This window comes from Bos taurus, chromosome 3, assembly GCF_002263795.3.
Source record: "Bos taurus isolate L1 Dominette 01449 registration number 42190680 breed Hereford chromosome 3, ARS-UCD2.0, whole genome shotgun sequence".
Classification (NCBI taxonomy): domain Eukaryota; kingdom Metazoa; phylum Chordata; class Mammalia; order Artiodactyla; family Bovidae; genus Bos; species Bos taurus.
In genome coordinates this window covers 110,052,393-110,072,521 of record NC_037330.1, presented here as the reverse complement: position 1 = coordinate 110,072,521, position 20,129 = coordinate 110,052,393, and the positions used below count along the sequence as shown (strand labels likewise).

The following is a 20,129-nucleotide window of genomic DNA, read 5'->3' as shown; positions in this document are numbered from 1 at the left end:
CAGTTGTCCAGGTGAGAGATGCGTGCGTGCATGCTAAGTCGCTTCAGTTGTGTCCAACTCTGTGAGACCCCATGAACTGTAGCCCGACAGGCTCCTCTGTCCATGGGATTTTCCAGGCAAGAAAACCGGGGTTGCCATGCCTTTCTCCAGGAGATCTTCCAATCTCAGGGATCAAACCCACATCTCTTATGTCTCCTGCATTGGCAAGCAGGTTCTTTACCATTACACCTGAGATGACGGTGGCCTGAACCAAGGTGGGGAAGTTGGAGTGGACAGGAAGGCATAGGCTAGAGAAGTGTTTGCAAGGAGGAAGGGACAGGACCTGATGATGGGTGTGAGGAGTGACCAGGAGGACCAAGGCTCACACCCCAGATGACTGAGTGGGGTGAGCAGGTTTGTGGGAAGGGGTAGATGAACTCAGTTTTGGACATGGGAGGTTTGAGGGGCTGTGGGTCCTCTGGGTAGAGCTGTCCAGGGGGCAGTTGGAGGCAGAGGCCCTGCTGGAGTTCAGACGATGGGCAGAGGCCAAGACACAGAGCGGAGGCGATCCTGGGAGGAGTGCAGAGAGAGGAGGTCCCAGGGCAACCCTTCAAGGTCTAGGGAGTTTCTTGCCCTGAGAGTTGTCTGAACGCTGAATGTTGGAGGCTGGCCAGAGGAGTCCAAGAAGCAGGAGTAACAAACCGGGCCCCTCCCGCCCGCTAACTTGCACTCGCTCAAACGTGTCCCTCACGGCTCCAGTGCCACATTTAAGTTCTCACTTGCAGGCCACATCACCGGCACACCGCAGCCCCCTCTCTCTCTTCTCTCCACAGTCCCTCCCCTCCCTGCAGACCCTAGGGTTAATCCTCCTCCTCCCCCAGATTAGGGGCGCTGCCCCTCTTTGTGCAGCCCAAGTGCCCGAGGCGAGAGCCCTGGGAGGCTTGCGGCCCTCTGGGCAGCTGAGGTGGGGAGGGCGGAGACGGGCGCGGGGGAGGAGACACAAAAGGGGGGCGGGATCCCGGCTGCAGCTGCCCCGCGAGGGGCCGGGACAAAGGGCCTGCTGGCGGGCTGCTCGAGCCGTTTTCATGCTTGTTGGGATTAGGCGCAGGAAACGTCGCTCCCGATCGTGCGGATCAACAGTTCCGTGCGCGCCGGCGCGTGGGGTGTACTCGGTTCCACCCGCCCCCCGCTTTGTGCTGAGTCCCCGGCTCGAGGTGGCGCGGGGGTCCGGGGAGGCTGCCTCTTTGTCTGTGCCTTTCGCGGGCCGAGCCCCGCCCGGGGACCGCTGAACGCCCGCTGTACGCAGTCCTCCGGCCCTCACCCTCCTCCCCAGCGCGGAGCTCTCGAGCTCCACCTCGCGCCCCATTGTAGGGCAGGGTCTCAGACCCCCATGGCAGGAGCTCCTAGGACCGCCCCCTCCTACGGCCCAAACCCTTTTTCATCCGCGGTGTGGGTGTGTGGCGGGTGCAGGTCCTTGGGGGACCTAGCCCTTCCCCCGGCCCTGACCTCAGTACAACGATCCACATTTTCCAAGAGCCACTTCCCTCCTCCCGCTGGCCCGTCTCATCTCAAATTTACAGGTGACCAAAGAGAATGGGGCTATTAGAGGACCCACTGCTTCTGAGCCTAGCGGTTTGGGGGGAGGATTGGGGAAGGATAAGGTTTGGCTAGGGAAGCCTTCTGGAGAAGGAAATGGCAACCCACTCCAGTGTTCTTGCCTGGAGAATCCCGGGCACGGGGCAGCCTGGTGGGCTGCCATCTCTGGGGTCGCACAGAGTCGGACACGACTGAAGCGACTTAGCAGCAGCAGCAGCAGCAGCAGGGAAGCCTTCAGGCCTAGAGAAGAGGAGCAAACACATTTTTGGCTGCCCTGTGCTGGGGCTGGGAGAGTCGGAGGTCTGACCGGTGCAGACTTCCCACCTCCTCACCCCTCACCGCCCCTACCCGCACCTCCCGCACTCACCCCCTCCCCCGCCAGGCTGGGTGCAGTTTTCTTTCTGAGAGGGGTGGGGGAAGAACGAGTGTAGGTCTGTGTCCAGGAGTGAGTGTGTGTGTGTGCACGTGCATGCATAGGCCTGGGTTCTGGTTCCCCTGTGTCTGTGGGTGCCTGGTGGGTGTGGGCATGTATATGAGTGTGGATATGAGGTCTGGTTTGCGACACTCCCATGTCATGCTCATCTTCTCACCACCAGCATCCCATTAAACTCATAAGTCTGGAATTCAAGGCCCTTAAGGAATGGTTTTTAATAGATAGCACAACACGCAGTGCCCCTGGTGGCTCAGTGGGAAAGAATCCGCCTGCCAAAGCTTGAGAGGTAGGTTTGATCCCTGGGTGGGTAAGATCCCATGGAGAAGGAAATGGCAACCCACTGCAGTATTCCTGCCTGGGAAATCATGGACAGAGGAGCCTGGGGGCTATAGTCCATTGGGCACAAAGAGTCAGACATGACTTAGTGATTAAACAACAACAACACACAACATAACTGCCCAGCTGCGTCTCCTGGCTCCGATGGCCTCCTCATTCTCTCCCAGTCCAAGTCTAACACTTATGGATTCGTTCCTCTGTGCCAGGCTCAGTTCTAAGCCCTATACGTGTGTAAACTTCCTGAACTCTCAAATAATGCTATGAGAAAAGCACGAATGACTCATTGCACAGTTGAAAAAAAGTGAGGCACAGCTAGTAACTGGAGGATCCAAGACATTTGGGTCCAATCTGCCCTAGGAATCACTATCCTCTGTTGTCTCAACTTCCACTCATTCTCTAGGCTCTTCTTCCTCCAGGAAGTCTTCTTTGATCATATGTTCAGAGATGTCATTGCTTTCCTGTCTCTGCTACCTGTTCATACTGTGTTTAGGAGGAAACACTAACACTGGTTTGCAGTGAAGCCTGTAGAGACTGGCCAACCTGTCACCAGAGGGCTACAGTCCTTGCTTGAGTCGTGTATATGCTCAGTCATGTCCAACTCTTGCAACCTCATGGACTAGAGCCCACCAGGCTCCTCTGGCCATGGAAATTTCTAGGTAAGAATACTGGAGTGAGTTGCCATTCCCTTCTCCAGGAGATCTTCCCAACCCAGGGATTGAATCCACATCTCCTGCATTGGCAAGCAGGTTCTTTACCACTGAGCCACCTGGGAAGCAGACCGTCTGTAAGATGGTCCCTGGTGATCTCCACCTCCCAGTACTCAGAGCCTTGTGTGTAATAGTCCCCCTTAAGCAACTTGATTTTAACCAATAGAATCTGGCAACATTGCGGGATTTCACTTCGGTGATTACATTGCAGAAAATTGAGACTTCTGTCTTGCTAGCACTTGTATCTTTCTTGGCTTGCAAGCTTTGATGAAGCAAGCTGCCATGGCCCACACAGCCAGGAATTAAAGGCGACCCCAATCTTCCTGGAACTGAATGCTCCCAACAAAGTAGACCATGGACCTTGGACTGATATCTTGACTGTAGCCTGGTGAGAGAGTCCTGAACTACAGAAATGGTGAGATAACAAATGTGCATTGTTTGAAGTCACTGAGTTTTAGGGTAATTTGTTATGCAGTAGATTAACTACAGGTGACTCTTCAACAACACGGCTTTGAACTGCATGGATCCACTTAAATGTAGATTTTTTTCAGTAGTAAATGTTACAGTACTACATGATTCACAGTTGGTTGAGTCCGAGGATGCAGAACCGTGAATATGGAGGGACCGCAAATATGGTGGGCTGACTCTAAGTTACACGCAGTTTTGACAGTGTGGAGGTTCGGTGCCCCCAACCCCTGCATTGTTCAGGGGTCAACTGCAATATACTTTCTTTATATAAGTACTGAATTTTTGAATTTTCAGGACTTTATAAAAGTAATGAATTTTTGAGAAATGAATGAATGACTCATCATACAAACTAATGTAAAATAGAAGATCTAATCCAGACTGGCATCACCAGATATCTGAAATCATGTACATGTTTTATAATTACATCTGTGTCAGAACCATCTGAGGACCCTAACTCAATCTTTTACAGTCAGGCTTCCACCTCCTTCAGGGAAGTGGTATCTCTAGGGCAGATTTGAATATGTGAGCATGCTTGTATGAATGTGGGGTGTGCATGTGTCCCTCACAATTGACACCCCTCCCTTTTAGGCCTAAAGGTGCCTCAGGACAAGGACAGTCCCTTGGGCAGAAGCCAAAGTCTCCCCTCTTGGACTGGGAGGCCCCCGAGGAGAGATCCCCCCCACACCCACCTCCCATAACCCTCCATGAGACTGCCAGTCATAGGAGACTGAATTCTTCCTCCCAGTGTCTTCCTTCCACCCACTCACCCCAGCTCCAAGCCCAGAACCCTGCTCAAAAGGGGAGCTCAGACAGTGTGGAAAAGAGGCCACCTGATAACAGGTAGAGTAGAAACACAAACCCAAGAAATGCATTTCTTTGCCTCAGTTTATTTGTCCTGGTTTTGGTCCAGAGGCCAGGTTCATACTTACCACACAAGAGTCCCCAGGGCCCTTGCTTCAGCCTCACTGCCTATACCTTTCACCTATTCACCCACACATTTTGCAGATAGGGAGACGAGGGCCAGAGGCAATGTCAGTGATCACCCATCAGGATCTTGTATCCTCTTGGCTCACAAAAGCAAAGCAGGGAGCTCAGCTACCTTAGTCCTTGGTTCTCCCTAGAACTCACCTGCTCTCCACCTCACAGAGCCTCTGCTGGAGCCCATCAGCCCCATGCAGTGACATAAGAGGGTAGGGCCCAGCATCCTAAGAGCTTCCAGGAGCTGGATTGACACTGCCCACTGCCCACTCTAGAAGGCTGAACTGCGGCTCCTCCTGGCCCAGACAGTCTAATCTCAGGGACACAGACCAAATTAATTTGACATGCAGGGTTGCGAAAGCCAGAAAGGCACAGCAAGTAGAAACAAAGAGAAGGAAGTAAGGTTTTCCCCAACAGCCTTAGAACACCTGTCCATTCCTTGCAACAGCCTTAGAACACCTGTCACACATTCCTTTTCTATTTTTTATTGAGGTGTAATTGACACATGACATTATACCAACACAGATTCCTTTTCATCAGAAGTTTAAGTCAATAAGGTTTGTAACAGTTGCTCTGCAGTGGAGGGTGTGATTTGGTTGGAACTGGTGTTTTAGAATTCCTATTCTCCCAGTCTTCTCAGGGTTCTGCCACTGTCATCTCCTCCATCTCCCATGTGCAGAGTTCAAGCAGGACAGTCCCCTATCTTCTCCTCTGATCTCGCCCCCATGCCTGCCATGGTGTCAGTCACCATCCTAGCTCTCTTCCCTGATAGCAGTTCTCCACCAACTGCCCTGGCAAAATTGCAGCCAAAAAGACAGGGTAGGCCAGAGCAGCAAATCCACCATCAGGGACAACAGCCTTAGCAGAACAAGGTCTGGGAGGAGTGAAGGTGAGGGATCAAAAGAGTTAGCCTGAGAAATTCCAAGAGAATGGATCAACCACAACCTTCAGATAAATGAGAGCAGGCTAGCCTTTTCTCCAGGGAGCAGTGGGACCCTGTGGAGACAAAAGGCTAGTGTAGACCACAGGTAACATAAGGTACGGATGGATGCCCTACATATACAATTGAACATACATGCTCCTAATATGCATATCCCATGCACACATGTACCCCTACACATAGGCTGTACACACGAGGGCTCATTCACAAATACCCACCAGAAATCTGCACACTCAAACTCACTTATATGTAAACACACATCTTTTGCATATCTATCTTCACTCACACACATAGATACACACCATGGGGTATCCCATCCATGCATACATATACAAATTTACTTCCTCCTACATATATACTATGGGCTTCCCTGGTGGCTCATATGGTAAAGAATCCACCTGCCAATACAGGAGACATAGGCTCAATCCCTGGGTCAGGAAGATCCCTCGGAGAAGAAAATGGCAACCCACTCCAGTATTCTTACCTGGGAAATCCCATGGACACAGGAGCCTGGTATGCCACAGTCCACAGGGTCACAAAAAAGTAGGACACCACTTAGCAACTAAACAACAGCAACATAAATACTATACATACACATATGTACATAGTTACACGTAGGCTTCACATGGGCCTGTGCACATCTGCCTACATGTTAGCACCGACACACTCACTTATGCTTCCCTGCACTTATGCCAGCAAATGATCTGTACTTGCTTGTGCATAACCACACACATGTCTGCAAATATATACATAAACCCTTGCACCCCTGTACAGAGACACCCTTAGTCTTGGCCCCGGGGCCCGGATGGTACTGCCCTCTGTTGTAGGCAGCGGATAAGCTCCTTCCGGTTATCTAGAATGGTGTCAAAGCTCTCCTGCAGACGGGCCTGCTGGTCAACCAGCTGGTGCTGCAGGCCCCGGATCCACTGGAGCAGGGCCAGGCGACGGTACATCACCAGGTGCACGTGGTGCTTCTCCTTCTCCTGCTCTTTGTAGCGCTCCTGAGCCTGCAGCTGCTGCACGGCCTGGGCCACTGAGGGCAGAAGGTGGTCTGGAGGGCCAGGAGGGGTCCCACAGGCAGACTCAGGGCTGCGGCTAGGGCTGTCAACACTCAGGGAGCTGCTAGCATAGCCATTGTCCTCCAGCGGGGAGCAGACTGTGCTGGCACCACCCGTCTTCTCAGGCCCAGCTCCAGGAATCTCTGCCCCCTCCGGTGGGCTGCGGATCTCCCCCTCAGGGAGTCCAGGAGCCTGGAAATCCTGGTTGTCAGAGGGCAACTCGGAGGAGCTCCTCATTACTACGGGCTCCACTTGGCCTGGCATCCCGTGCCAATTCTCATTGGTGTCCTTGGCACTCGTCATGAAGTTGGAGTTGCTGTCTGGTTGAAGTTCGGATGGACATACTCCAGGAGGTGGGCCCCCCAGGAACTGAGCCCCCTCAGCAACCCCTGGCTGGATGGCGAACATCTGGTCTGTAAAGGGGAAGCAGAAGAATGAGTCAGAGCAGGCGAGGGTAGGGTGCCTGAAGTCGAGAGAACCTAGCAACAGACACCAGGCTGCCCCTTTGCCTTGACTCTGCTAACACCTCCCTTGGTGGCTGTCCTCTTCCCTCTCTGCTGCCAATTCTCAATCTCCTCACAGGGTTCTCCCTTGGCCCTGAGGCAAGCTGTCCTCTCCTTGTAGGCACTTCTCCCCAGATGACCTCACCTTCTGCTGGAGGTTCAAGAGCTACCACGTGTTGGTGACTCTCAGATGTGTCAGAGAGTCAGATCCAACTGCTGCTGAATTCTGCAACCAACCATAGGCTCCTTAGATTCTGCACGGCCTGCCCTGCTCCCTGTTCAGTGTCGTCAGCCAAGCAGGCCCACTCTCCAATCACACGGACCGGAAACTGCGGGCACTCACACATGCACGCACATGTACATACAGCTCCCTTTCTCTTGGTGTGGGCCATTTCTAACCTGGATTACTGACTGCTATGACTTTTCACTGACCTCTCTGCCTCTAACCTGCTGCTAAACCTCTTCCTGGCCTAAGAGGCTGTGTTTCTTCTGGCCCCTGCTCACTGCTTCAGACCTGTCTCTTACCACTCTCAGCCCCTCCCACCATCCCAAACTGCTCAGAGATCTCAGAACACACCATTATTCTCCTCCCACAATCCCCTTGGCCCAACATATCCTTCCTCTCCCCTTCCCTCCCAGCTCTTCCCTTCTCCACTGGCAGATTCCTTTTCGTATGCTAAGTGAAGTGAAAGCCGACCCTGTGGACTACACAGTCCATGGAATTCTCCAGGCCAGAATACTGGAGTAGGCAGCCTTTCCCTTCTCCAGGGGATCTTCCCAACCCAGGGATGGAACCCAGGTCTCCCGCACTGCAGGAGGATTCTCTACCAGCTGAACCACAAGGGAAGTCTTTGTATGCTACGATTCAGCTCTAATATCCCCACCTTGCTGAAACCATCCTGACATTCTCCCCATGCCCCTAAATACACAAACACACCGTCAACTGTGCCTTCCTCTGGGTCCTCACTGCTTGGACACATGCTGTCTTATGCCTGTTTGTTTCTTGTCCCTGGCACGTAGTTGATGGTCAGTAAATGTCTATTCAACATGTTTTTATTTCCTCTATCTTGTCATAGCAGCCTACTGGCCCCTCTACTGGACATGGAATTCCTCTCTATAACCTCCACCATGTTCGGGAGCCAGCACAGAACCTGGCACTGAGCGGGTGGCACTACCTCCTTGCTGAGTGAGTGAGTAGGGCAGTTGGATCTGTGCTGCTGACAGCTCAGGGCTGGAAGAGCTGGGCTGGGTTCCCTCTTCTGCCCAGTGAGGAAGCCCTTTTCCCACTGACAAGCCTCTCTTCTGGCCTCACCCCTTCCTTCCATGTTTATTACTATCCCAGGTCCCTGCCTCTATCTTGCTCCATCCTGAGGCCCTGGAGAGAGGGCACACCACATTATTCTTTCCTTCCCAATAACCGACTTCTCCCCAAATCTGAATTTAAATTGACAAGTTTCTACTGACCATAAATTACTAGGATTAGAAAAAGGGAATCAGTAAGAGTAAGGGGGAGCGTCGATGAATGTGGCAGGGACGCTCCCCACATCCAGCACAGTACTGGGAAGAAGTCCTGGGGGCAACAGTAGGGACAGTCCCTTGGAAACCTACAGACTCCATCCCGCTAAGCAAGGTGCCCGGAGATCGTCCCCGCCCAAATGGTTTCTTTTTTTCTAAACTTGGGCGGGGCCGTGAAGCAAGCTGGAAGGAGGTGGGGGCGGTGCTAAGGATCAAGGGGTCCTCAGGCAAGGTAAAATGGGAGCCGAGAACCCTGGCATCAGGCTTCTCTCCAAGCTAATCCGCAATTTGTCGGGGGTGGGTGCGGTGGGGCGGGGATGGTGAAGGTGGGAGGTGAGGGGATGGGCGGGGGTGGTAAGGATGAGCGGAGGCGGCTTCCCTTCCTGCCTAGACTTGCGGGAAAGGGATACCATCCCCAGGAGACAGAGGATCCAGACCATCTTTCCCTAATCCTCGGCCCCCCACCCCCACCCCCCCGACCAGCAAAAGGCAGCTGGGCAGAGGCAACGACCCCCGCCCCTTGCGGCTGGGGTCCAAACCCTCCCGATCCGGCCCCGACTCACTGCTTGGAGGCGCCGCCCCGCCTGGCTGGCTCCGGTAGCTAGGTCTCCGCGGCGGGAACTGCTCCCTCGGGGCTGGGGAGGTGGTCCCTTGGCCTGGGCGTCCCCGTGGGCCGGGGCGTGGGGTGCGGGTTCCCGGGCTCTGCGCCCAGCCCAGGCCCTGACTGCGGAGTCGGGCGGCGTCAGCACGGCGGGGCGGGGCGGCCTGGCCCACGTGGGCCGGTTCGGTTTTCTGCGGAGCCGCTCGCAGGTCCGAGCGCCGGAACCTCCTCCCCCGCCTCCGGCAGCCTGGACCCAGCCTTGCAGATCCTGTTTAATTTCTTAACTGCATTCACTAGGTCTCTCCGATCGGTTTGCCTCACAGTGACATTTTCAGAATGAAAATCTGATTGTGTCATCAGCACCCTCCAGCCTAAAAGCCGTCAGTGGCTTCCGCATTGCCGCTTAAATCCTTAAGGCAGCCGCCGTGGGGCTCAGCATCCTGCTCTCTCGCTCCGGCTTCAGCCTTTGCCCTTGGGTTCTGCAACTGAGCAGCCTCGCGCTCCTTTCTGCCGCACTGTTCCCTCTGCTTAAAATTTTCTCTCCTCTCATATCTCAGATCTCTTCTCAGGCAAACCTTCTCTGACCTCCTAGGCCAGATAGTTCCCCTTATTATATTATCCCAAGGCTTTTTTTTTTTTTTTTCTATTTCACAATTTGAAGTTACATGTTCGTTTTGTGCTTATTTCATTAAAGTCACTTAATGAACAGAGTAATTGCTGACTCTAATGATAAAACCAAAAAGCACTGGCTGCCCTTAGGGAGAGGCAGCCCCGGAAAGACGTCTGTGACAAATTTAGCCTTTAGGGCGACTGAGCTTCCAGGAGGTCCCTTCCATACCCACAGCTTTACTAAGTAAACCCAGCAATTTGCTTATACCTTTCTCATGCTACCCCCTCCATGCCACCAATTAAATATGATTCATCTTTCAATCATAATACGTTTAAAAATACCCTGGAAAGGCAGAGGAACCAGGGATCAAATTGCCAGCATTTACTGGATCATAGAGAAAGCAAAAGAATTCCAGAAAAACATCTACCTCTGTTTCATTGACTAAACCAAAGCCTTTGACTGTGTGGATCAAAACAAACTGTGGAAAGCTCTTAAAGAGATGGGAACACCAGACTGTCTTAACTGTCTCCTGAGAAACCTTTATGTGGGTCAAGAAGCGACAGTTAGAACCCTGTATGGAACAACTGATTGGCTCAAGATGGAGAAATCAGTACAGCAGGGCTGTCTGCTGTCACTCTGTTTGTTTAATTTATATACTGAGCACATCATGGGAAATGCCGGGCTGGATGAGTTACGAGCTGAAATCAAGATAGGTGGGAGAAATATCAACAACCTCAGATATACGGATGATACCACTCTAATGGCAGAAAGTGATGAGGAACTGAGGAACCTCTGGATGACGGTAAAGGAGGAGAGTGAAAGAGCCGGCTTAAAACTAAATATTAAAAAAACTAAGATCATGGCATCCAGCCTCATTACTTCATGACAAATAGAAGGGGAATAGGTGGAAATAGTGACATATTTCCTCTTCTTGGGCTCTAAAGTCACTGTGGATGGTGACTGCAGCCATGAAATCAGAAGACGATTGCTTCTTGGCAGGAAAGCTATGACAAACCTAGACAGTGTATTGCAAAGCAGAGACATTACTCTGCCAACAACAGTTCGAATAGTCAAGGTTGTGGTCTTCCTGGTGGTCTTGTATGGTTCTGAGAGCTGGACCATAAAGAAGGCAGAGCTCCAAAGAATTGATGCCTTCGAACTGTGGTGCTGGAGAAGACTCTTGAAAGTCCCTGTACACCGAGGAGATCAAACCAATCAATCTTAAGGGAAATCAACCCTGAATACTCGTTGGAAGAACTGATACTGAAGCTGAAGCTCCAGTATTTTGGTCATCTGATGAGAAGAGCATCAGACTCATTGGAAAAGTCCCCGATGCTGGGAAAGATTGAAGGCAGAAGGGGAAGAGGGTGTCAGAGGATGAGATGGCTGGATGGCGTCACTGATGCAATGGACATAAACTTGGGCAAATTTTGGGAGATGGTGAGGGACAGGGAAGCCTGGCGCGCTGCAGTCCATGGGATCGCCAAGAGTCAGACACAACTGGGTGACTGAACGACAACAACCAGTGGTCAGGATCTGTGCTTTCGCTGCCAAGGGTCCGGATTCCATCCCTGGTTGGAGAACTGAAATCCCACGAGCTGTGCCTGGAGGCCAAAAAAGTACCCTTGTCTTTCCCTCTTCCCTTTCTTTTGCTTTTTTTTTTAAGAGGAAGAATTTGTTACTGATCTCCATGATACGTCATCCTCTTCCATTTCCAACTTAATTCCAATTTACCATTCTGCCACCTAGAGAGTTCCCTGGTGGCTCAGATGGTGCCTGCTATGCAGGAGATCTGGATTTAGTCTCCTTCCCAGATCGGGAAGATCCCCTGGAGAAGGAAATAGCAACCCACTCCAGTATTCTTGCCTGGAGGATTCCGTGGACAGAGGAGCCTAGCAGGCTATATAGTCCATGGGGTGGCAAAGAGTCAGACGCAACTGAATAACTAGAGAGTAAATAGCAAATTAAATCACAACAACAAATCCTATATACAAAATAAGGGAAATAGAAAAGAAAAAAAATATAATTATGAAAATTTGTATTTTAAGAGGAAAGAGGAAATAAAAAGGAAATGCAGAAGTAACTCAAACTTTGGACACTACTCCAGCTAAAAATATACATGCAGAGACCTCAGCCCCATTTCCACATGAGGTACTGAGGCCTAACTAGCCCCGCTTTCCCTTATCTACTGCAAATTCCCCTTACCTTCAACTGGAGTTTTCTTCTTTCTGATGTGACCCAAATCTTCACTTGTAAAGTCTCTGAGCTTTGGTGGTCTGAATGATGCAGGTCTCCCGTGTCATACAGTCACAGCCTTATCTAATTATTTGTTTGATGAGTCCTGAAAAGCTCCTCTTGCCTCTCCTTTGGGCTTGGTCTCTCCCAGCTCTAACTGGGTGGATCTCATGGAAGTTTGAGGAGCCTAGGACTATGACTCCCGCTCTAGGTGAGTCAGAGTCCTTCTCTGGGAATTACTGAAATAAAATTAAAGGAAGGCAAGGCAAGGAAGATGTGAGCCTAGGACCACAACAATCACATTCTTTGCCAAATAGAAGTCAGCCTATTTGTAGGAGAAAGTAGTCTGCATGTGTGTGACATGCAGACACAGAAAGACAGAAGTCCTGGTAACAGTCCTGTCCTTGTTTCCTGAGGCCTTGGTATACCTTGCAACAAGGCCCTTATTTTTCCAAGCCTGACTCAAGGGGAATTTCTCTGACTGGCAACTGAAAGAATCTTGATTAATACAAGAGTACAGCGTGGTCCCCTGGGTGCCACTCAGTTACCTCTCAGCCCTCATTAAGTAGTAGCAACTCTATTTCCCCTTAATAGTCCTTATCAGTGCAGCCTACAGTGCGACCTCCTTTCTCCTATTCCTCTAGTATTATGAGGAGCCCAAAATGCAGTGGAATCATCTTTGCATTTCCTGGTTAGAAACATTCCTCCCTAGACGCTAAAACCTCCTGAACTGCAGAAAGTAGAATGTCAGAGACAGGAGGCAGACTGAGAAAGTCATTAGGTGCAATCGCATAATGTGCTGCACCTGCCTCTACTCTTCCTGTGTATTCTGGCTACAAATAATAATAATAACTATATACCGATTGTTTATTTAAAACCTCTAATACACTCGGTGTGCAATAACCTGACAGAGCTGAGTCATCAGCTGGTCACTCCATTGTTCTATAAAGCGGGTTATTTCTAAATAACAATACCTGACAAGTGAATTCCAAAGGCTTCTCTTTCCTTAGCCAAGGATCACGTTGGGTGGAATACTCTAACACTGTATAATTAACGAAGTAAGTGCTCTGACAGTGGTCCTGGCAACTCCAGGATTTTCAGACAGCTGGAAGCTTGGAGGACAAAAACTCCTCCAGGGGGGAAGGGGAGTCCATATCTACAGAAAAGCAGACACGTAGATGTCTGTTATGGGCTTCCCTGGCGGCTTAGCAGTAAAGAATCCGCCTGAAATGCAGGAGATGTGGGTTCAATCCCTGGATGGGGAGGATGCCCCGGAGAAGGAAATGGCAACCCACTCCAGTATTCTTGCCTGGGAAATCCCATGGACAGAGGGGCCTGGTGGGCTACTGTCCATGAGGCTGCAAGAGTCGGACAGGACTGAGTGTCTAAACTACCACCACCAGGTGTCTGTTCTTCCAGAGGCTTCCTTAGCCAGGCTGCCAGGGAATCAGTCTCCCCAGGTGAAGGGGTGTCTGTGGCTGTGTCCACCCAGCTACAGAGGTTGCAGGGACTTAACTGGCAGGGACACAGAAACCACCCGAGATGGACAGAACCAGCCTGAACAGGGCTCTGTAGCAGGCCAGCCCATCATGAAGATCCTGCAGTGGCAGTGAACTGGTATCTTGGTGAGCAGACAGATATCAGAGCCAAGACTGGCCAGCAAGGAGTAACCAAACCCAGGCCCAAGGGGCCGGGGCTGTCAGACAAGGAGACAAGGGGACATGAGAGAAATTCCTACTTCAAGTAATAGGATCAACATGAGTTCCTCTCTAGGTGGATAATTTCTCAATGTCAGTACTCCTGGGAGAAAGAGATGGGCAGGATCAAGGTGTTTCGGTCTCAAGGACCTTGCCCCTTCCCATCCAGTCATTCACATTCAGTACCCAGTTACATGCTTTGTGCCAGGGAATGAATCAGTGCAGAATCAGGACTGGTGGACAGCGCTGTATTTAGAAAGGGAAATAGAAAAGAGTGGGCTATACAATGTGACAGATTCTGCAACAGAGCTGGAAGACAAAATTAATGAGCCCAAAAGAGGGTAAGGAAGGGCTTCACAGAGGGGATATTTGAAGGCCTTGAAGGATGAATCGAAGCTCACCAAGAGAAAGCAAGTGAAGGCAGAGGAAACCGAATGTGGAGTGTGTGTTCAGATAACACAGAGGAGGTCAGTGTGGCTGGAGCTTGAAGGGTAAATGGAGATGGGAGACGAGGCTGAAGGGTAAATCTGGCCCGGTTGTGAAAGGCCTTGACCACCATTCCAGGCACCTTGGGCTTCATCTTGTGGATGGCAGGAAGGTAGATGAGGAAGCTCCCAAAGATTCCACAGCAAAACCAAGCACTGGCATCCGATCTTGGGGGACAAGCTATTAGGCTGGCCAAAGCGTTCGTTCAGGCTTTTCCAGTACACTGTGTGGACAAGCCTGAACGAACTTTTTGGCCAACCCAAGACACTGTGACCTTTTCTTCTTTTTCCTGAGCTCATATTCTCTGTTAACTTTCCACATGGCTTTGGGGAACTTGGGCAAACCAAAGCATTTTAACCTTTTTAGGTTAAATAAAGATAAGATGCCTAGAGCATTGTTAAATAACATTAAGATTATGAACATTGTTACTTGGGCTCCTAAGGCCAGGCACAGCCCTGGAGGGCCTTGGAAGTACAAAAGAGCCCTTAAGGCGGGAAGAAAAACCGTTCCTCAGAATTAGCTCATCTCAGGAAAGGAAGGCCTAGGAAGCCAGTGACCTAGTTGTTTTATTCACTCATTTCTCCACCACCTCTTAAAGGCAAAGTGCCATTCTAGTCTAGCCAAAAACTGCTGTGTGATCACCTTAGGTAAGACATGTCCAGAGGCTTCCCTGGTGCCTCAGTCAGTAAAGAAGACACAGGAGACATGGGTTTGATCCTGGGTTGGGAAGATCCCCTGAAGGAGGAAATGGCAACCCACTCCAGTACTGTTGCCTGGAGAATTCCATGCACAGAGCAGGTCCATGAGGTCCCTGGGGTCGCAAAGAGCTGGACACGACTGAACAACTGAGCACACAGCTCAAGACAAGTCCAGTCTCCAGCCCCGCGTGGCTGTTTTCTCAGCTGTAAAATGAGGAGGTAGTACATCAAATATAAAGTTTTGGGGCTTTTTTTTTTTTAAGTCTTAAATCATCCTTTTCCAACAAAATCTTTGTCGTATACCCAGTTCGTATATGACATATACTCTCCTATATACTCTCGTATATACTCTCTTATACTCTCCTACCCTGAACCCTCCACCCTGCACAGCTCCTGAGAGGCCTCCCAGGAAGCTTTTAAAGCTCAGTGTTGTTGTTGCAGTTGCTCAGTCGCCCAGTTGTATCCAACTCTTTACAACCCCATGGACTGCAGCATGCCAGGCCTCCCTGTCCCCCACTGTCTCCCAGAGTTTGCCCAAGTTCATGTTCATTGCATTGGTGATGCCATCCAGCTGTCTCATCCTCTGAAGCCCTCTTCTTCTGCCCTTGGTCTTTCCCAGTATCAGGGACTTTTCCAATGAGTTGTCTGTTCACATTAGATGACCGAAATACTGGAGCTTCAGTGCTTCAAGTGAATATTCAGAGTTGATCTCAGTGGGGCAGTTCCAAATCCAGTGCTCCCCAGGAACCTAGCAGATGGATTTATCAAACACCCCCACCACTCACATCCTCTCTTCTGACCCTTAAGGGAAAAAGGAGAAACTTAGGGGTGTTTTGGAGGTGCTGGAAGCATGAAAGGTAGTAGAGATGTTTTCTCCCCTATCCACCCAAGTGGTAAGTGGCCTCTCCAGGAGCCCAGAGAGGCCAAACCCAAGGTCCCAGAGCCCACAGCAGAGAGAGTGAGGAAGAGAAGCTGATCTGAAGGGGGAATGAGAGAAGGGAGTGTCTGTTCCATCTCCTTCCTAGCAGCTGCCTCCATAATCCCCAGCCCTCTCCCCCACCCCAGCCTCTGGCCGCCCACCTCTCCTCCACCCACCCATTCATCAGTAGGAGGGCACTGTATCAGCGCAGCCTTTCAGAGCCTGACAGGTCCTTTCTGGGTGTCCCCCACATGTAACCACTTAACCTCCAGCACAAAGGGCCAGGCTGAATGGGCCTGGAGCCGGTGGCTCGTGCAAAGGGGGAGGCCTCAATAGGATTTGGGGAGCTGGGTGTATAAAGCGCTCTGCTCCAGCAGCCCTCAATGGAGAGGCTGGAGTCGGGGCATGTGCCGAGGGGAGGAGCCCGGCAGCTGCATCCCGCCCCTGAACAATGATTTATTCATTGTCCTGGCACACACAGAGAAAACAGGCTGGGGGAAACGTGGCCCCACAAATCGCCCTTGGCCTCAGCTGACTCCGGCTGCAGTCAGGCAATCACTGCCCCCTCGCACTTTTAGTCTAAAGTCTGGAGGTAGCCTGAAGGGGCCGTTAGTAGCCTGAAGGTCAGGCAGCCTGAAGGTCAGGAATAGGTTCCACTCAGACTCACTCTCTGATAACTTCCTTATCAGGTTTTCTTCATAGCTTGGCCTGTCTCAGAACTGCCCCAGGGGAAGGGCTGAGAAAGAAGCAGGAAGTTGGGGAGCTCAGCCTGGGAAATAACTGCCCAATAATGGGAATGCAATAAAAGCTGATATATAATGGCACCCTCTAGCCACATCTGGCTCCAATTCCTGGAAGAATCTTTGGAAGAACTTTGGGGAATAGGGAACTGAATGAAGGCAGATAAGCAAAGATGCTAAAACTAGCAGATTAAAAAAAAAAAAAAATGTCAAGTGGGTGGTTTCAAGAAGCTAAATTGTGACGAGAATAAATTTGCTTTTGCCCTCTCACCTCCATAGCTCATGTCACCAGAACCAGTTCACACAGAAAAATCATCATAATAAATAAAACCAAAAAAATCAATAATGTTAGCAGAACAGGGAGAACCAGATTGAAGTGACCATCTTCAGACTGGCCCCTGGGCCCCCTGGCCCCAAGCTCATAATTACCTTGTCATACAGAAAACAAATCTATTGTGGATGGTGAGTGTGGAGAGGTGGGAGATCCTGGACAAGGAGGTTGCCAGCTGCGGGGGAAGGGGTCCACACTATGAAGACGAATTTGCCTTGGCACTGGGGTGGGAGGGGCTCGTGCTGAGACTGACAAAAGTAAGGCTTAGACAGTTTCCCAAGTTGTCTTCCCTTATCAGGGTGGGCTTATGGAGGGAGGTCATCCTGCCTTATACGGAATGGGGGGTGGAGAGAGGGGATGGGGGGAAGACCCCAAGCCCTCTCCACTGAGCCTCAGGAGGACAGGTTGCTATGCTGCTGCTGGCCTCTGGTGGATATATTCATAAAAAGGCTGCAGGGACACCTCCAACGCTGGAAACAGATGCTGGAAACTGCAATGGAGTCTCTGTCTTTTCCTGTCCTAAACCCTTGGCTTTAGATGGGGAAACAGTGGAAACAGTGTCAGACTTTATTTTTTGAGGCTCCAAAATCACTGTAGATGGTGATTGCAGCCATGAAATTAAAAGACGCTTACTCCTTGGAAGGAAAGTTATGACCAACCTAGATGGCATATTCAAAAGCAGAGACATTACTTTGCCAACAAAGCTCCCTCTAGTCAAGGCTATGGTTTTTCCATGTATGGATGTGAGAGTTGGACTGTGAAGAAAGCTGAGCACCGAAGAATTGATGCTTTTGAACTGTGGTGTTGGAGAAGACTCTTGGGAGTCCCTTGGACTGCAAGGAGAGCCAACCAGTCCATTCTAAAGGAGATCAGTCCTGGGTGTTGTTTGGAAGGACTGATGCTAAAGCTGAAACTCCAGTACTTTGGCCACCTCATGTGAAGAGTTGACTCATTGGAAAAGACTCTGATGCTGGGAGGGATTGGGGGCAGGAGGAGAAGGGGATGACAGAGGATGAGATGGCTGGATGGCATCACCGAGTTGATGGACATGAGTTTGAGTGAACTCCGGGAGTTGGTGATGGACAGGGAGGCCTGGCGTGCTGCGATTCATGGGGTCACAAAGAGTCAGACACGACTGAGCGACTGAACTGAACTGAACTGAAAGCCTTGGCCACAGGACTAGAACAGTCATAGGCTGGATTCCTCAGGAGACAGACTCAGACAGTTTAGGATGCAGATGGTTACTAAGAAGTGCCCTTGGGATTAATGTCTGTGGAAGGGAGGGGCCAGCAGCTGACCTACCATACAGGTGCATGATAGAGGCTCAGTCAACCCCTCAGGGAGCTCTGAACAAGAATGGGCCCTTTAGAATTGTCCTGAAATGAGCCAACATGGCCAGGGCTTTACACTTCTGTCATCACTGGATGTAGGCTGTGCGGGAAAGGGATGTGAGTGTTGGGTGAGGTGTCCTCTGAAACTGAGGCATTCTCCTGACTAAAGGCTGTCTGCAGCCAGCAAGGCCTTCACTAAAGGGGATGGGATGTACATCACCGGGTCTACCCCACACATTATAGAAACTCAATAAACACGTGTTGAATGAATGGCAGGGTTAGATCATGCCTCAGGCTCCAAGCTCCACAGGACAGCCCCCAAGCCTGTTATTCAAGCTCTTACACACTGACCTTTGGAAATGGTCAAGGGAGCCTTAATGCTCTGCTTCATGGATTCATTAATTCAACAAGCACTCATTGAGGTTTCCTAGGTGCTGGGCTTGGAGGCAGACGCTTTACAAATTTCTCAAATTTTAATCCTCACAACTGCGGAGCTAGTATTAACTCAGATTATACAGATCAAGTTATTAAGTGGCTTTCACAGTCCAGTGGCGCTTTGAAAAATGACCCTCACAATGGGACAAGTGCTCTTGCTGCTGCCAAAGATTCTTCAGGCCAGAAAGGATCTTGGCTGTTGTGTGTGTGCACGTGTGCATGCAGAGAGAGGACTCTATGCTTTCAGACAGAACATTTCCTCTGTTGTAGCCTAGAGTCATGCCTCCAGAGCCTCCTACTTCAGCTCCTTCCTGATAATGCTGCCCTATACTGTTGCTTGTAACAGAAAAAAGCTTTAAAAATTCCTGGTTGCAGCTACAGAACTAGTTCCCTCCCAGGACATTTAATGGACAGACAAGCCTCAACTCCTAGTGTCCTTTATTTATTTTTTTTAATATTTATTTATTTGGCTGCGTTGGGTCTTAGTTGAGGCACGCAGGGTCTTCGTTGCGTCATGCAGGATCTTTCGTTGCAGCACATGGACTCTGTAATTTTGGCACATGGGCTCAGCTGCTCCACAGAGTATGAGATTTTAGTTCCATGATCATAGATGAAACCCACATCCCCTGCCTTGCAAGGTGGATTCTTTTTTTTTTTTTTTTTTAATATTTATTTATTTGGCTGCACTGGGTCCTTAGTTGTGGCATGCTTTTGGTTTGGACATGTGGGATCTAGTTCCCTGAACAGGAATCAAACCCAGGCACCCGGAATGGGGAGCGCCGAGTCTTAACCACTGGACCACCGGGGAAGTCCCCCCTCTAGTGTTCTTTGGCCATATCATCGTCAGAAAGTTATGAAAGGGTAAGTTCTTCCCCTAATGTCTAAATTCCACCCCTGCTACGATCGTTTTGGGGATGCTAACCCTGAAGGGACAAGAGGTAGACCAGGTTTCTGCTCCAGAAACCTCTCTGTACCTGAAACTCTGACTAACCCAGTGGATCTGTGGGAGGAGGCGAGGGCAGGAGAGCAGAAAGCTGTCAGCCGCTGTTCTGCTCCAGCCCTGACATGTTCTCATCCTTGGCCAATTAAACCTTTCCACACTCCCAGCCACCAACGTCAAGATTTCAGCTTTCTCATTTAGCTTGTAATCAGAAAAAACTTGAAGAAAAAACAGGGAGGAGGACAGCTTGGATATGCTGGAGCAATTTTTGGGTCTGACTGCAGAGACATAAAGTACTCTCAATACTCTTCACCCCCTCCCAAACACACACACACACACACACACACACACACACATTCATACGCCTTTCCTCCTGGGCCCCCAGAACCTAATTTTTCACGTTTGGAAAACCCAGATGATTTTTGCCTGGGTCCATCTGGTTTTCCAAATAACCTGTCTTTTTGATAAATAACATAAGTTAAATTAGACAAGACAAAGAGAGGGGTGGGCAGTCAGTTTTTTTCCTTCCTTCAGCCACTGAGAAAAAAAAGAGATGAGGACTGAAAAAGCTACAGGACTCTCCCAGTCCTGCT

General features: G+C 50.4%; 1 protein-coding gene across 1 annotated transcript; it reads right to left on the bottom strand.

Moving 5' to 3' along the window:
• Positions 1 to 4,966: 4,966 nt before the first annotated feature.
• On the bottom strand, positions 4,967 to 9,352 carry C3H1orf216 (chromosome 3 C1orf216 homolog). The gene is made up of 2 exons (XM_010803820.4): positions 9,077 to 9,352; positions 4,967 to 6,908 (listed from the first exon to the last, which is right to left on the bottom strand). The coding sequence occupies exon 2, from the start codon at positions 6,901 to 6,903 to the stop codon at positions 6,220 to 6,222; it is 684 nt and encodes a 227-aa protein (XP_010802122.1). The 5' UTR covers positions 6,904 to 6,908; positions 9,077 to 9,352; the 3' UTR covers positions 4,967 to 6,219.
• Positions 9,353 to 20,129: the final 10,777 nt, after the last annotated feature.